General features: G+C 45.3%; 1 protein-coding gene across 2 annotated transcripts in view; it reads left to right on the forward strand.

The window, feature by feature from the left end:
- Positions 1–18,302, forward strand: part of KDM3B (lysine demethylase 3B) — a 106,972-nt gene that overhangs the window by 51,254 nt on the left and 37,416 nt on the right. For both annotated transcript variants that reach the window (XM_024215387.1, XM_024215388.1), the window contains exons 8-11: positions 3,179–4,427; positions 5,219–5,420; positions 11,295–11,509; positions 16,668–16,820. In XM_024215387.1, coding sequence (XP_024071155.1) covers positions 3,179–4,427; positions 5,219–5,420; positions 11,295–11,509; positions 16,668–16,820 — 1,819 coding nt within the window. The remainder of the gene's footprint in view (positions 1–3,178; positions 4,428–5,218; positions 5,421–11,294; positions 11,510–16,667; positions 16,821–18,302) is intronic.

Consider the following 18,302-nt stretch of genomic DNA (forward strand, 5'->3'; position numbering starts at 1 on the left):
CTTTTTGAATGTCAACATCTACTGTAATTAAATAGTTGTCTGACCCCCCCCATTATCCAACACCACCATAATTTTGCCCAACTGTGAAAATTTAAATAGATAAAAATAAAAAACTTAAATATAAGTTGATATTAGCCATTACAATTATTAAATAAAAATTGAATTCTACGAAGCCTAAATATAAGCAGAAAATGCAAGGCCCAAGCAAGCCCATATTCTGTAAGGGCAAGTCATTCCTCTGTAGCCTATTAACATTCTTTAGAAAAGACTAATAAAATAAGGGTGCAAAGGAATTGATAAATAAAATTTTTAACTCTCAGAACAGGCTAATAGAGGAGCCCATTAAAGAAATATGATTACTTTGTGTTGAGTTCATATTGTAATAAATTAAATTGCTGGAGATAGTAAAGTAGGAGGAACTATAAATGGTCACAGAGACAGAAATTACACTCAGATATGAAGAGAGTTGAAATATGACATAAGAGAGATTCAGTTTGGGGAAATGAAGCTAATACACCTAGGAAAAGATAATCTCAAGCATCCTACACTTGGAGTGTTCCTTCTGGGAGGCAGTAATGTAGAAAGAGTGTGAAGGTTGATCATGGTCAGCAAATTAAACATAGGTTTGTAGTGTGATGGGGCTATAAAAAAAAGCTTATGGGCTATTAGGCTGCGTATGCAGAGGTGTTATGAAGCAGAGAGGCAACTGTTCCACTTTATATGGCTCTGGGGTACCTGCACCTAGAACACTGCATGCAGTTCTGGGTACATTGTTTATGGCAAGATTGTCAAATGGGGAGTTCAGAGAAGAAAACAAAAATGATCATGAGGATGCAGGGACTGACTCATAAGAAAATCTTGATCTAAATATGTATAGCTTGATTGAGTGATGGAACAAAGGAACTTGGATACCACAATGATGCGTGAAGTAGAAGAACCTGATAGTTATAGAAGCCTATAAATATATGAAGGGTATAAAAAACAAATGTGGTACATAAGAATGGCCCTGCTGGGTCAGACCAATGGCCCATCTAGCCCAGTATCCTGTCTTCCAACAGTGGCCAGTGCCAAATGCTTCAGAAGCAATGAACAGAACAGGTAGTTTGAGTGATCCCTCCCCTGTCCTCCAGTCCCAGCTTCTGGCAGTCAGAGGCTTAAGGACACCCAGAACATGGGGTTGCATCCCTGACCATCTTGGCCAATGGTCATCGATGGACCTATCCTCCATGAACTTATGAATTTTTTTAACTTTTGGTCTTCACAACCTCTCCTGGCAATGAGTTCCACAGGTTGACTGTGCATTGTGACACATACTTCCTTATGTTTATTTTAAACCTGCTGCCTGTTAATTTCATTGGGTGATCCCTGACTCCTGTGTTATGTGAAAGGTAAAGAATGTGAAAGTGGGGCTATAAGTAGGAGTAATAAGGTGAAAAAGAGAGAATCTAGGCCAGGGGTGGGCAAACTACGGCCCGCGGGCACCATGTCCCTGCGGGGAGGGGGGCAGAGGGTGCTGTGTGTTACCCTTGCCTCAGGCACCGCCCCCCACAGTTCCCATTGGCTGGGAGCGGGGAACCGCAGCCAATGGGAGTTTCGGGGGAGGTACCTGGAGGCGTGGCAAGGGCAGCGCATGCGGAGCCCTCCGTCTCCTCCTCCCCCAGGGGCCGCAGCGCTTCCTGGAGTGGCACGGCATGGGGTCAGGGTAGGCATTCAGGGAGCCTGCCCTGGCTCCGGTGCCTGCCGCTGCCACCCTGGAGCCGCTTTAGGTAAGCGGCGCCAGGCCAGAGCCCAAACCCCTTCTGAACCCCGCCCACCAACTCCCTGCCCCCAAGACCCCTGCCTGCATCTCGCACCCCTCCTGCACCCTGAGCCCCCTCCCGCAGTTCGCACCCCTCCTGCCGCCCTGCCCTGAGCCCTCTCCTGCACCCCAATCCCCTTCCCTGAGCCCCCCATACACCCCACACCCCTCCTCTGCCCCAATCCCTTGCCCTAAGCCCCTTCCTGCCCACCGCACCCCCTCCCACACCCTGCACTCCGTCCCGACCCCACCCAGATGTGGCCCTCAGCCCCGACACTGCATACAATTTCCCCACCCAGATGTGGCCCTCAGCCCAAAAAGTTTGCCCACTCCTGATCTAGGCTAATGGTCAGGAAAAGCTCCCTAACAATGGGAGGAATCAGGCTGTGGAATAGCCTCCCTAGGAAAGTGGTGGAAACCTCAGTGCTTGGGACTTAAAAAATAAAAAATAAATTGGTCAAAGTGTTGTTATAAGGAATGATCCTCCATTGGGTTGGAGATTAATTGAATTATCTAATATGAGGCGGGGATAAGCATGCTGTTTTTTAAGCGTGGTTCTTGTTAGAAAGATGCTGTTTCCCAGACAATGGAAGACAATTAAAAGGTTATGTAACTCTGAAAAAAGAATAAGACGACTTAAAAAAAGCATAGCAAAGGCCAATTGAGTACTTGCTTTCCCATAATACATAAAAAAAAAATTAGTGAACATTAAAGATGAGTTTAAACTGATGACAAATACCTGTTCCATAATGCATAGTCTAAGACCATTACTATTGCAAGATATTGGGTAAAAAGTGATTCTTAAGACACAGACACTCTAGTTACATTAGCTAGGATAGAATTACAGAGGCTATACATTCTTATATTGAAACACATAAATGGATGACGATCTGAAGGCTAGGTGCAATATTGTACCACGAGGAGATATTTCTCAGCTAGGTTCATTATGGTGATTTCAGGTTTTCCTCTGAAATATCTAGCATTGGCTGTTCTTGGAGATAAGATTCCAGATTAGGTAGACCATTCATATATTAGTTCTGTGTTCCATAGTGTGACAAGGCATTAATAAAACTTGATTGGCCTTTCCACCCTTAATTTGTAACTGCCATGAGCTGGATAGTTACAGCTGTGGGGATGGCGGAAGGAAATTCCTTTTCTGTATTACTTTGGTAGACATTCCAAAATTTTAAGTTTAGAGAAAGCTGCATTGGTGCAAGTAATGATTTCTGCTGTGATCTCCCATGGCAGGTATGTGAGAAGCATGTGAAGGATGTGATTGTGTAATTAGTAGCAATGGGCAAAGTTCTGCTGGTTTAGCTACTCAATCATCTTTTTAGAGGAAATCATTTTGTTAGTTAACTCTCTTCAATTTTGTTTCAGAATTCCCGAAATTCACTTCTGACCTCTTCTGGATTTGGAGCATCTCTCCCAACTGCATCCCAGCCTTTGGCATTTGGGGATGGAAGAAGCCAATCAAATGGAGTATTGTCTCCAGCAAACAAGCCTGTTGGATTTCCATTTGGTTGTAGCACTGGGCAAGAGACTCAGAAAGACTCTGATCTGTCAAAGAACTTATTTTTTCAGTGCATGTCCCAGAATCTGCCCTCCAGTAACTATTTCACGGTCATCTCAGAGAGTTTGGCTGAAGAGCCCTCTAGTCGGGACTCATTCAAGCAGAGTGCGGACAGTCTGGGCTCTGGGATCTGTAAAAGTAAATCTCTTCTTGCAGCAGACACTAAACCTGCAGCCCCATCTGGCAGTTCTGTGGACCGGAAGCTGCCCTTGGAGTCTATGCCCACCCTCACTCCAGCCTTTTCACGAAGCCTCTTGAATACTCGACCTGCAGATAATCATGAGAACCTATTTTTACAGCCCCCAAAACTGTCCCGAGAGGAGCCCTCCAATCCTTTCCTGGCATTTGCTGAGAAAGCAGAACTCAGTCCTTTCAGCAGCTTTGCATCTTCATCTCAGACCGTATCTATACCCCCTTCAGCTATGGGTCTAAAGGCTGCTTCTAGCTGGCCAGAATCACACACCTCAACAGACTCTTCTTCTCTAGCTAAGAAGAAAACCTTGTTCATAACAACAGATTCCTCCAAGATGGTTTCTAATGCTCCTAGTTCAGCTGCTGTTGCTGGTGTTCAGAGCCCATCCACTGTGGGGAATGGCCGTTCCAGCTCACCCACTGGCAGCCTGACACAGCCTATTGAGATGCCCACGCTCTCCTCCAGCCCAACAGAAGAAAAGCCATCTGTTGGGCCTGGGCAGCAAGACAATCCTCTCCTGAAAACTTTTTCTAATGTGTTTGGCAGGCACCCGCCTGGCTTTTTCTCTTCACAGGCAGAGTTTGCACAGGAGAACAAAGCCCCCTTTGAAGCTGTGAAAAGGTTCTCTTTAGACGAGCGGAGCATGACATCCAGACAGGACTCAGATTCTAGTACCAACAGTGACCTGTCAGACTTGAGTGATTCTGAGGAGCAGCTGCAGGCCAAGGCTTGTCTAAAGGGAATCCCAGAGCATCTGATTGGCAAGCTCGGCCCCAGTGGAGAGCGGAATGCTGAACTGCTGCTGGGAAAAGGGAAAGGGAAGCAGGCCCCAAAGGGCCGGCCTCGCACAGCCCCCCTGAAAGGTGAAGCGTTCAGGGCAGGGCAGGAATACGTGAGAACATGAAGGGATGGGATACTGTTTTTTGCACTGCACATTTTCTGTATGGCAAACCTTGTGATTTTTCACCCTGGTATAAACCCTGCATTACTAGCACAGACACAAAATATTAGTAGGGAAAAAAGCTTGGAGTTTTTAAAAGATGTGATGTTTGATGTAAGACTATCTGCAGGTACGTTCACTAGGGAAAAAGCTAAGAAAGTTCAGGGCACAGTTAACAGGGGTATGCTTCAGAATTAAAGATAACCATTAACAGACTTTCCCATTGGCATGTTATTTCACAACTGTCTATTAAGGCAGTTTTACACTTTCATTTGAAGCATATGGTACTATCCAGTGCTCTGAGGCAGAGGACTGGATTGTATACATCCTTGGTCTTGCCAATTTGGTGGACTCTATACCATGTTGGAGGTGAGAAGAGTAAAGGGTTGGAATTGCTTGGAGATGCATTTTGCTAGTTTTTCAGCATTTTGAGTGTATACAACATTATTCAGCCAAATTGTTTTTCACATTCTGCATTATTTATTTCTAAAATACCCATCACTGAAGTGGTGTGGCATGTTTGGGGAGCCTATTGTAGGCAAAAGTTTCTATCAAAACTAGGGGGAGCAGTCTGCTGTGCAAGGGGTAACCCTGGGTTCATTACTCTGGAAGGAATGCATTTTTCTGAGAGGATCTTGGAAAATATGCTTCTTGGAGTTGTTCATTGCTGTTGTAGTTTGACTGATGGGGTCTCATTTTTCCCCTTTCATACAGTTGGCCAGTCTGTGCTGAAAGACATGAGTAAGGTGAGGAAGCTGAAGCAGTCAGGAGAGCCTTTCCTGCAGGATGGATCTTGCATCAATGTAGCCCCTCATCTGCACAAGTGTCGGGAGTGTCGTCTGGAGCGGTACCGCAAGTTTAAGGAGCAGGAGCAGGATGACTCAACTGTGGCCTGTCGCTTCTTCCATTTTCGGAGGTGCTGAATCTCTCTGCTTCATATGTAATGTTTTTGCAGCACTTCAAACTTGTGACGTGCTAAGTATTTTGTTCTTGGACTTTTTTAACTTGCCTGGGTATCCTAATGAAGGTTTTGACCATTCGGAAAAACTGTCACCTGGCTAGAGTTCTATCATTGTCCTGCAAGGAAAACAGCTGCCATTGCTGTTATCCCCCTTCAGCTAACTCAAAAGCTACAGCTATATGACACTAACTGGATGGCTTCATGCCAGGTCCCAGGAGACTGAATTTGCTTCCAAATCTCAGTAAAATTTCACTGCTGGATAGTAAGGTCCTGTACTGAAATAACTATTCTTTTCCATCTTTCTTTAATGAGTTTGGGACAGAGTTAGTTGTTAGCTAGGCTAAAAATCCTAATTGAATGTTGCCAGTTCAAAGCTAATGTTGGAGAAAATATGTAACTGGCCTTAAGAGTAGCTGTGTCTCTCTCCATGGTACACCAACCACTTACAACCCATTAAGGAATTGGGCATCTCTCGATCTCCTTAACCAGGCCCTCCTGACTGTGTGCTTGCATGGTTTGGAGAAAGATAAACAGCTCATTTTTAGAGAAATAAAAAGCAGTGACTCCGATGTACAGTATACTACTAGAAAATCATCTTTGAGTACTGGCTCACATACATTCCACATACACCATTGTCCGAGATTTTTCCTTCTGTGGTATCCGTCGGCCGGCTCTAGTGCCCTCTGGTGCCGCATGCTCATGCGCCAGTATAATAAGGGCTGCCAGACATGCACCCTCTCAGTTCCTTTTTACTGCCCGTGATGGTTGCTGGAATAACTCCTCTTGCTTCGGCAAGACTTCTTTTCAGTGGTTTTGGACTCTGGTTCATAGTTTGTTAGTTTAAGTACAGTTTTAGTGCATATAGATATTGTAGTTAGTGTTAGTGTAAGTAGATAATCCCTATTGTTGAGGGATTCTTTTCACCCCAGGGGCCGGGCATGCCCTGGTCCCAGGGCTTCAAACCGTGTGCCTCCTGCGGCAAACCTATGCCCATGAGCAACCCACACTCTAGCTGCTTGAAGTGCTTGAGAGAATCTCACGTGAGGGACAAATGCCATATTTGTCAGGACTTTTGGACCCCACACACAAAAAAAAAAATAGAGAAATAAGACTGAAGGCTATTCTAATGGAACCACTCTCGGACCGGCCTCAGAGCCAAGCTGCTTTGATTCGACACCAAGCACTTCAGCCTCACTGTGAAGTGCTTCTCTGGCACTGTGCTCTGCCCAGCCTTGTTCATCTCCAGTGCCAAGGAAGAAGCACAAAAAGCAGAGAACCGACAGTGCAGAAGAAGGACAAGCATGGGGAAGGCAGCAGAGTGTGACCTGCGTCAGGCAACTCCTCCATTCCCAGTCCCATGGTGGCACTGTTAACTCCACCCACAATATAGAGTCCAGTACGGGACCCTCCGCTGACACCTGGAAGCCACCGTGGCACCAGCAGTCTGATGGTTCCATTGATCCCTGGGGCCTTTGCAGCGGCCAGGGACTTACTTTTGCTCCTGATTCCCCCAACTCTGATGGGATAGCTGCTGGCCCCAATGTCCATGAGCAGGAAGGAGCATGGATCTTGGAGCTCCTTCCTGGGCGCCCTGGGTCCTTCTAGGGGTAAGCTGACCCTGATACTGTTGTCACGACCGTCTCCAGTCCTCGGACCCCTGGCATTGAATGGAGGCAGAGAGAGGTACTACTCCACAGTGGTCACCGAGGGAGGACTTCTGAGTCCGAAGGAGAGCCCTACGTTCAACCTAAGGGCCACCACTGGTATCCAGCCTATGCGCCACCGGACCTTGGCGCGAGTCCCCCTGCTAGCACCTAGCCAACGGGTCAGTGGCCATATGGTAACCCTTGGGTGTTTCCCCCCGATACTGGGTCCTCCCTCCCATTGATTATACTCTATGGTTTCCAAGAGGCAGGCAATCGCTCCTTTCCGCTCGGCACCTGACCCCGACCCTGGTATCTATGTTCAGGATGTAGTTCCCATGGATGTCATTGAGGCTGAGGAAGGAGTCCCTCCTCTGGTGAAAGTGGCTGCCTTCTCCCCGGATGAGGCTGTCTTAAGGCTGAGTAGCTCACTTCCTCGGGGCTCATCAGGACCTTCTGAAGCGGATAGCAGCTAACCTGGGGCTGGAGCTTAAGGAATCATCACACAGCCTTATTGACATTCTGGCTGCAGCTGTCCAAAATGGCCTTGCTCATTAATGAGGTTGTAATGGGTTTGGTCAAGGCCCTGTGGCAAACTCCTTCTCTGCCCCCCACCTCAAAGAGGACAGAAAAGAAATATTATGTGCCAGCAAGTGGGTACAAGTACCTATACTCCCACCCCCCCACCAGGGGTCCCTGGTTTTGTCAGCAGCCAATGAGAGGGGCAGGCAGGGCCAGATGAGCACTACTCCCGAAACAAAAGGATGCAATAAAACTGGACCTGTTTGGGAGAAAAGTTTATTCAATGGGTAGCCTACAGCTGCGTATCTGGAGATACGACTACAATCTGTGGGACGACTTAGCCAAGTTTAAAGACACTCTGCTGCAGGACTCAAGGCAGAAATTCTCTACCCTCTTGGAGGAGGGCACGAATGTGGCTGGGTCATCTCTCCAGGCAGCTCTGGATGCAGCTGATGCAGCAGCCAGGACAATGATCTCCGCTGTCACCATGAGGCAATGCTCTTGGCTCCAGTCCTCAGAACTTCCTCACGAGGTCCAAGAGTCCATCCAGGATCTCCCCTTTCAAGTTTCCTCTTTATTCTCAGAGCAGACAGACATGAGACTTCATGGCCTGAAGGACTCAAGGGCCACTCTCAGGTCCCTGGGCCTCCACACTCCATCGGCTTCCAAGAAGCACGTCAGGCCCCAACAGCCACCACATTTCTCGGCTCCACCTCTGAGACAGGAATCCTATAAAAAGAAAGGGAGAGGTTACAAGCAGCATCAACAGCTTTGCTCAACCTCCCAGCAGGGGTCACATAAGTACGCCCCAGTGGGCCCAAGCAGGCCTTTTGAAGGTGCGCCTGAGGGGGCTATACCAGTTCCTGCTTCAGATCCTGTCTGCCCTTTATTTTTGGACTGTCTCTGTCCCACTTCAGCCCAGCATGGTCCTGCATAATATCGGACTGCTGGGTGCTAAGTACAGTGACAATCAGCTATACCTTTCAGTTTACATAGAATCATAGAATATCAGGGTTGGCAGGGACCTCAGGAGATCATCTAGTCCAACCCCCTGCTCAAATCAGGACCAATCCTCAACTAAATCATCCCAGCCAGGGCTTTTTCAAGCCTGACCTTAAAAAAAACCTCTAAGGATGGAGATTCTACCACCTCCCTAGGTAACCCATTCCAGTGCTTCACCACCCTCCTAGTGAAAAAGTTTTTCCTAGTATCCAACCTAAACCTCCCCCACTGCAACTTGAGACCATTACTCCTTGTTCTATCATCTGGTACCAGTGAGAACAGTCTAGATCCATCCTCTTTGGAACCCCCTTTCAGGTAGTTGAAAGCAGCTATCAAATTCCCCCTCATTCTTCTCTTCTGCAGACTAAACAATCCCAGTTCCCTCAGCCTCTCATCATAAGTCTTGTGCTCCAGCCCCCTAATCATTTTTGTTGCCCTCCGCTGGACTCTTTCCAATTTTTCCACATCCTTCTTGTAGTGTGGGGCCCAAAACTGGACACAGTACTCCAGATGAGGCCTCACCACTGCCGAATAGAGGGGAATGATCAAGTCCCTCAATCCGCTGGCAATGCCCCTACTTATACAGCCCAAAATGCCGTTAGCCTTCTTGGCAATAAGGGCACACGGTTAACTCATATCCAGCTTCTCGTCCACTGTAACCCCTAGGTCCTTTTCTGCAGAACTGCTGCCTAGCCATTCGGTCCTTAGTCTGTAGCAGTGCATGGGATTCTTCCATCCTAAGTACAGAACTCTTGTTGAACCTTATCAGATTTCTTTTGTCCCAATCCTTTAATTTGTCTAGGTCCCTCTGTATCCTATCCCTACCCTCTAGCATATCTAGCACTCCTCTGTTTAGTGTCATCTGCAAACATGCTGAGGGTGCAGTCCACGCCATCCTCCAGATCATTAATGAAGATATTGAACAAAACCGGCCCCAGGACCGACCCTTGGGGCACGACAAGTAATTCTGCTCTACTACATGCTGATAAGGCCTCAATTGGAGTATTGTGTCCAGTTCTGGGTGCCACATTTCAGGAAAGATGTGGACAAATTAGAGAAAGTCCAGAGAAGAGCAACAAAAATTATTAAATGTCAAGAAAACATGACCTATGAGGGAAGATTGAAAAAAATGGGTTTGTTTAGTCTGGAGAAGAGAAGACAGAGAGGACATGATAACATACATAAAAGTATATAAAAGGTTGTTACAAGAAGGAGAGAGGAAAATTGTTCTCTTCAACGTCTGAGGATAGGAAAAGAAGCAACGGACTTATATTGCAGCAAGGATGGTTTAGGTTGGACATCAGGAAAAACTTCCTATCAGGGTGGTTAAGCACTGGAATAAAAGTGCCTAGGGAAGTTGGTGAATCTCCATCATTAGAGATTAAGAGCAGGTTAGACAAACATCTGTCAGAGATAGTCTAGATGGTACTTATTCTTGCCATGAGTGCAGGGGACTGGACTAGACCTCTCAATGTTCTTTCCAGTCCTACGATTCTGTGATTCTATCTCTAAGAAAAACAGTTACAGAAAGTTAGTAACCATTTTATTTTGTTTTGTTTTGTTTTTTGTCGGGGGGATGGTTGCGGGAGAGGCGGTGCTTTGTCTCTCCCTTCATTGGTTTTAAAGCTAAATTAGTACTGGGGTGAGAAGTTTGAAATAAGTTCTCCTCTTAGAATAGAGAGTACAGCAGAAGTGCAAGCTTCCTTGATATGTTGTGGTGCCCCCACCAGATGTACGTCAACTTTGATCTGGGGGGCTTCCTCTGTGACTGAAGAGTAGTTCTTCCTCTGACAACTGACATTGGTTTCTGCTGAGACTGGTGGCATGCATGGTGGGTATTTTGCATGTCCAGTATAAACTAGGCTGAGATTAGTTCTAACATGTCAGCCGTTGAAACTGTTGTCAAGTTGCATCAACTTTGTCCCTGGGGACCACGTCTTTAACGGTATTTAGGCATAGCTGCACTCAGCGTTGCAATGCTGAAGTCTCATTTTTTTAAAGGGATTTAGGCATTTAGGAGCTGAAATCCTATTGATAATGTCTAAATCCTGTTAGAAAATGATTTAGGCTTCTAAATCAGTTAGGCATTGTAACGCTGAGTGCAGCAACACCTAAATACCTTTAAAAATCTGGGCCCAACATTGTAGGCTGACTTTGAGTTAGTAGAGAGAGGCTCTGTATCCTAGTCCCAATTCCAGATTTATTTATTTATTCCCCCCCCCCACCCGTTCCTCTGTAGCATTTTTTCAGAATCTAGGAAATGACTTGTGCTAAGAGTCAGAATGGAGAACAGTGCACAGGACTTTAGATACTGTCACCTACCAGACCAGATAACTCCAAATGACTCTTATCACCGTGGTCCCTTGTCACTTTTCAGTACTGTTATTTCCCAAACCTGAATCATTTTCCTTATGTAGAGCTCCCTATCACCATTTGCTTGTAAGGGATGGATCCGTTTCCTATTAGCTGTCTACTGCCATTGCCTTCACATAACCTGCTATGCCTTTCCGGATATATATATGAATTGTACTGGTTGAAGAGTATAGATGTAGAGGAAACCTTTCTTCTCCTTTCTGGGTGCATGGTGTGACGTGGATGGCTGCAGAAGGTAGATAGCAACCATTGTGCTCCTTGTTGACTAGCTTATACTGTTTTGTTTCAGACTGATATTTACTCGGAAAGGTATCCTACGAGTGGAAGGATTCTTAAATCCCCAGCAGAGTGATCCTGATGCCATGAGCCTGTGGATTCCGTCATCTTCCCCTGCAGAGGGTATTGACCTGGAGACCTCTAAATATATCCTGGCCAATGTTGGGGACCAGTTCTGCCAACTTGTTATGTCTGAGAAGGAGGCAATGATGATGGTGGAGCCACACCGTAAGCTGTTGGTTTTACTCCTTTTTGTAATGTCTGTACAGTACAGTGGAATGGGACTGAAGTAGGGCTATCAAGCGATTTAAAAAAAATTAAACGCGATTAAACAATAAAAGAATACAATTTATTTAAATATTTTTGGATGTTTTCTACATTTTCAAATATATTGATTTCAATTACAAAACAGAATACAATGTGTACAGTGCTCACTTCATATTTATTTGTGATTACAAGTATTTGCACTGTAAAAAAACAAATAGTATTTTTCAATTCACCTAATATTAGTACTGTAGTGCAATCTCTTTATCATGAAAGTTGAACTTACAACTGTAGAATTATGTACAAAAAGCTGCGTTCAAAAATAAAACTGTGTAAAATTTTAGAGCCTGCAAGTCCACTCAGTCGTACTTCTTGTTCAGCCAGTCGCTCAGACAAACAAGTTTGTTTACATTTGCAGGAGATAATGACCGCTTCTTGTTTACAATGTCACTTGAAAGTGAGAACAGGCGTTCTCATGGCACTGTTGTAGCCGGCATCACAAGCTATTTACGTGCCAGATGTGCTAAAGATTCATATGTCCCTTCATGCTTCAACCACCATTCCAGGGGACATGCGTTCTGCTGTGACAGGTTCTGCTTGATAACAGTCCAAAGCAGTGAGGACCAATGCATGTTCATTTTCGTTATCTGAGTCAGATGCCACCAGCAGAAGGTTCATTTTCTTTTTTGGTGGTTCAGGTTCTGTAATTTCCGCATCGGAGGATTGCTCTTTTAAGACTTCTGAAAGTATGCTCCACACTTCATCCCTTTCAGATTTTGGAAGGCACTTCAGATTCTTAAACCTCGGGTCGAGTGCTGAGCTATCTTTAGAAATTTCACATTGGTACTTTGTTTGCGTTTTGTGAAATCTGCAGTGAAAGTGTTCTTAAAACCAAACGTGCTGGGTCACCATCCGAGACTGCTGTAATATGAAATATATGGCACAATACAGGTAAAACACCAGGAGGCATACAATTCTCCCCCAAGGAGTGCAGTCACGAATTTAATTAATGCATTATTTTTTTTTAACAAGCGCAATCAGCATGGAAGCATGTCTTCTGGAATGGTGGCCGAAGCATGAAGGTCCATAAGAATGTTTAGCATATCTGGCATGTAAATACCTTGCAATGCCGGCTACAAAAATGCCATGCAAATGCCTGTTCTCACTTTCTGGTGACATTGCAAGTAAGAAAAAGGCAGCATTATCTCCTGTAAATGTAAACAAACTTGTTTGTCTTAGCGATTGGCTGAAAACGAAATAGGACTGAGTGGACTAGTAGGCTCTGAAGTTTTACATTGTTTTGTTTTTGGGTGAAATTGTATTTTTAAAAAAAAAAAAAAAAACCCACAACAAAAAACCCCCTACATTTTAAGTTGCACATTCACGACAGAGATTGCACTACAGTAATAGTATTTTTCAATTCCTTTTGTTTATCATTTTTACAGTGCAAATTTGTAATAAATATACACTTTGATTTCAATTACAACACAGAATACAATATACATGAAAATGTAGAAAATAATCAAAAATATTTAATTTCAATTGGTAATCTATTGTTTTAACAGTGCAATTAAAACCGATTAATCGCGATTAATTTTTTTTTAATCCTGATTAATTTTTTTGAGTTAATCGCGTGAGTTATCTGCAATTAATTGACAGCCCTAGACTGAAGGAATAAATTTTGATCCTCGTTGTAACACTTCTACTTTCCTTCCTTCCAAAGAGGAGGTTGTGTTTCTTCCTCTAGAGTGTGAGAGAAACTGAGACCATCTTCAGGGAGTTCCCTCTTCCGTCAGAGCAGTTTGTCGTGTGAAAGAACAAATACGTTGCCAGAAACTGTTAATTCTATATTAAATAAGGAAATGCAAAAATTATTTTCCTTCATCAACTGCCTGACCCAAGACCCTGAGAAAATGGAAGTGAATGTAATCTACTGTTCACATAGGCAGCTCTATTTTGGGATCGAGTAAGGCTTTGGGCCACTGATCATGGATGCATATACTATTTATTGTGATTTCTTAATGGTTGAACTTCTTGAATCCACTGCTGACTGCCTGTACAACCAAAATTCACTCCTTTACACCATCCTAACATAGTACAACCCTCATCTCACCCCATCTTGCCTCCTCTAATGCCCCAAGAAAAAGCTGAGCTGATTATGGGTCCAGATGATGAAGATGTCATCAGTGTAGCGCAAGTAGAGTAGGGGCATTAGGGGACGAGCTGAGGAAGCGTTGTTCTAAGTCAGCCATAAAAATGAAGGATGATCCCTCTCTCTCACAGATCTTGGGAGACAGGCCAATCCTCGCTTACAGACAGCCCCCCAACCTGAAGCAAATACTCACCAGCAATCACATACCACACAACAAAAACACTAACCCAGGAACCTATCATTGCAACAAAGCCCGTTGCCAACTCGGTCACATATCTATTCAAGGGACACCATCATAGGACCTAATCACATCAGCCACACCATCAGAGGCTCGTTCACCTGCACATCTACCAATGTGATATGTGCCAGCAATGCCCCTCTGCCATGTACATTGGCCAAACCAGACAGTCTCTACGCAAAAGAATAAATGGACACAAATCAGACGTTAAGAATTATAACATTCAAAAACCAGTCGGAGAACACTTCAACCTCCCTGGTCACTCAATTACAGACCTAAAAGTCACAATACTCCAACAAAAAAAAGTCAAAAACAGACTCCAATGAGAAACTGCTGAATTAGAATTAATTTGCAAACTGGACACCATTAAATTAGGCTTGAATAAAGACTGAGAGTGGATGAGTCATTACACAAAGTGAAACTATTTCCCCATGCTAATTTTTTCCCCTACTGTTACTCACACCTTCTTGTCAACTGTTGGAAATGGGCCATCCTGATTATCACTACAAAAGTTTTTTTTTCCTCCTGCTGATAATAGCCCACCTTAATTGATTAGTCTCGTTATAGCTGGTATGGCAACACCCGTTTTTTCATTGTGTGTGTGTGTGTGTGTGTGTGTGTGTGTGTGTGTGTGTGTGTGTGTGTATATATATATATATATATAATACTTTTTTTTCCCCACTGCATGTATCCGATGAAGTGGGTTTTAGCCCACAAAAGTTTATGCCCAGATAAATTTTAGTCACAATTTGTGCCACAAGTACTCCTCGTTCTTTTGCTGATACAGACTAACATGGCTACCACTCTGAAACCTAAGAAAGAAAGTGTAACTTTCCTTAACTCAAATGGTTCAAAATTTTCTTCACACTTACAAAATCAGCTTTACCTTTTGGCAGAAACTATAAACAGAGAGCCTTCCTGTTAAAGAAAAAAATTTCAAGAAATTGAGTTTGTGAAAAAGGGAAACAGTATTTTTGTAATTAAATATATTCTCTGTTTAAGAGTTAGAACCAGTGGGTTTTCTCTTACTTTGTAACTTTATTACATAATTTTTTAGCATGGATGTTGTAAATGTTACCTAGATTTAAATAGTTTGCCTTTTTTTTCAAAATTGGAACAAAGTTATTTGACACACCTACCAACATTTACAAACTGTAATCCTACAGGTTTTAGTTTATATTTACATGAATTCAGATAAATGCTCATGAATTTTGATACATATTAGCAGTTTTACACCCATGCCCGCCTCATATGCCTATTGTATGTACTCCCCAGATACAGTTCATTCTTTAGTCACCCATCCACTGGTTCCGTATGCGCGCACACCCCCAGACATGCTAATTCTATGGCTTTTCCTCATAGACACCTCTAGTCTGTAGAGAAATCTCCACCAATTGGCTGCCTTTCCCCTACCGGAAAGGGAAGGGCAGCAAATCGGAGCTGCTACACATGCTGATAGACAACTTTATCCTTCAACATGTGCAGCAGGTAGAACTCTTGACTTCCAGCCACATAAACAAAAGACTGAAGTACTCATTTTGTTAATACCTAGCTGACTCTCTCCGATCAACTCCCCACCCTTCTCTGGATCTTCCTGCCTCCACTTTCACTAGCGACAGTGAAGAGAGTGAAAATACTGCTGCCTCTTGTCCCATGAGAGAAATTGTTGCCTAACCAGTGAGGTCCCAGTCAGTGGATAAGGTTCCTGGAACACCCTCACCCCACCCACCCTTGGCCAGTGCCGTTCCCTCCTTCCCCCCACCCCCACCCCAAAAAACAAACCACCCACTGAAACCTGAAACAAATGTGTTGCTGTCTCGTGGCTCTCCTCCCCTCTCCCACCCCCCAAGTGAAGGCCTGTATCCTCCCATCCTGCTATCTTAAGGGGTGGCCCCATTGTGCAGCCCCCATCCCAGAAGAGCACCAGGATCTTCAGGGGAAGGGACATGCCACTTCTCCCACCCAGCAGGGCCTGGCTTGGCTGACAGACTGAGCTATGCTAGATCCTATGATTCTGTGATGTAGCTCTGCCAGCGCAAGAAGAAGCCCCATTCCTGTGGTGATATAGGGGGTTTAACCCATTACATGGGTATGCAGAGGATGGCCATAGGGGAAAGGAGGAAAAGGAGCCAATTGGAGGGAATTTTTCCTACAGATCTGTCAGCATCTGAAAACCCAGGAAGCTGGTAGGTCTATGATTACTAAATTACTAAAATCCTATGCTTGTCATCTATAGAGGGCTTTAACACTTTATTTACAGATAGTAATTAATATGAGGTTTTCTAGTTTCACAGTAGTTTCTGTAAGTTCTCTTATCTTTTGCTGAAACTCTCTGAATTGCACAAAATACCCCTGTGCTTCTTACAGCTCTTGGAGGCTTCGTTTTTTCCCCTTTTCCGATGGTAGAAATAAGTGTCACAAGATCAGTACTGCAGATGTCTGTCTGATGTCAAACTGTTCTCTCCCAAACTCCCCTCTCAGGAAGTCTTGTCTCAATGAATGGTTCTATCTGTGGCGCTTCTAAGATATTTCCAAATTTACTTGGGAGAAATGGAATTTGAAGCTTTTGCTGCCCACAGATCTCCTTCAGTACTCCCAAATAGCTTTTTCATTGAGACCTACTCTAGTGAAGACTGTCCTGTGCTTGAAGATAGCATATGGGGCTACGCACTGGGCTGTACAATCCATTATCCAAGCGTTCATTCCTGCAATGTTCCTCCTTTTCTTTGTAGAGAAAGTAGCCTGGAAGCGAGCTGTCCGTGGTGTGAGGGAGATGTGCGATGTATGTGAGACAACCCTCTTCAATATTCATTGGGTTTGTCGCAAATGTGGTTTTGGAGTCTGTCTGGACTGTTACCGGCTGAGGAAGAACCGTCCACGTAGCGGTGAGTACCAGATTTGTCCATACCCCTTTTAACTGGCTAGTTTCCAGGTAAAAAACTCCTGAGAACTAGCTGGGGTTTTTAAGGGTGAGTTAGGGAGTACTGGTGTGAGAGGTCGGAGGGGTTTGGCAGAGTGGAGGTTTTTTCTTTTCTGTTCTGTTCTGCCCTGTACTCCCCTGCTGCCATCCTATCTTCCCTGTTCTTCGAGTGCTTGTTCATGTTGATTCCAAGTAGGTGTGCATGCACTGCGTGCACAGTCGTTGAAAGGTTTTTCCCCAGTGATACCTGTCGGGTTGGGTGTGGAGACCCCTGGAATCGAGCCTTTATGGTGGTGTATATAGGTCCTTGCCGACCCACCGCCTCTTCAGTTCCTTCTTACTGCCATTGACAGTCGTAAGAGCTGCATGTCTCTCTTGCCTTGGCCAGTATGTTCCCTAGTGATCGGACTTTTGATTATCCTGTAAATAGTTCATTAGTTAGGATATCTCCAAGACTAACACTATCTCCTAGAACTGGAAGGGACCTTGAAAGGTCATCGAGTCCAGCCCCCTGCCTTCACTAGCAGGACCGAGTACTGATTTTGCCCCAGATCCCTAAGTGGCCCCCTCAAGGATTGAACTCACAACCCTGGGTTTAGCAGGCCAATGCTCAAACCACTGAGCTATCCCCCCCCTTAGTAGTCTTAGTAGTTAGTTAAATAGAAGTAGGGGGCATGCCTCGATCCCAAGGGTTTAAGCTGTGCGGTACCTGCCACAGCCATGCCACGACTGCTGCCCTAAGTGTCTGGGGGAGGCACATCAGACCAAATCACTGCAAGATCACCAAAGGGTTCCGCCCGAGAACAAAGAAGGAAAGGTACTTCAGGCTCAAACAACTCCTTATGGAGGCAGCCCTCCATCCCCAGCTGGCTCCAGGCCAGCAGGACTCTGCACCGAGCACCTCTGTGTGGAGCACTCCGGCATCCGTTAGAGAAACGGCACCAAGGAAGGACTCTAGGCATAGAGACCCTCAGCACCATCACTCCCCAGCCCCGAAGCCCGCGGAGGCAACACAGCACCACTCTTGTTCACCGGTGCCGCATAAGTGGCACAAGAAGACAGAGGGTGCTCGCCCACGGTGAGCGCAGCTGGGTCTAACAGTGCCACTGGTGTGCGTCCCGTGCAGGGGCATCTGCCGCCCGTCTCACAGGAGTCAGCACTATTGACTTCGGGCCTGCAAAGGGGTCCGGCGAGTCGAATGCTGTTGGATTCTCCTGCTAGAGTGTGCTCCCTTCCACCCCTGACACATTTGAGGTGGCCAGGGGCTTGATTGCCATGACGGCTCCGCAGTCCCCCACCAGCCAAGACAGACCCGGCGCCATTTAGAGGCAAGCCTGCAATGATGAGGCACCACTCGCCTTCTCTGCTTGGCACCGCCGTGGTCTACATGCTCAGGTTCCTCATCTTTGGATTCGGAGGCGGATTCCTACTATTCTAGGCGCAGTCG

This window comes from Terrapene carolina, unplaced genomic scaffold (genome assembly GCF_002925995.2).
Source record: "Terrapene carolina triunguis isolate 2854851 unplaced genomic scaffold, T_m_triunguis-2.0 Scaffold629, whole genome shotgun sequence".
Classification (NCBI taxonomy): domain Eukaryota; kingdom Metazoa; phylum Chordata; order Testudines; family Emydidae; genus Terrapene; species Terrapene triunguis.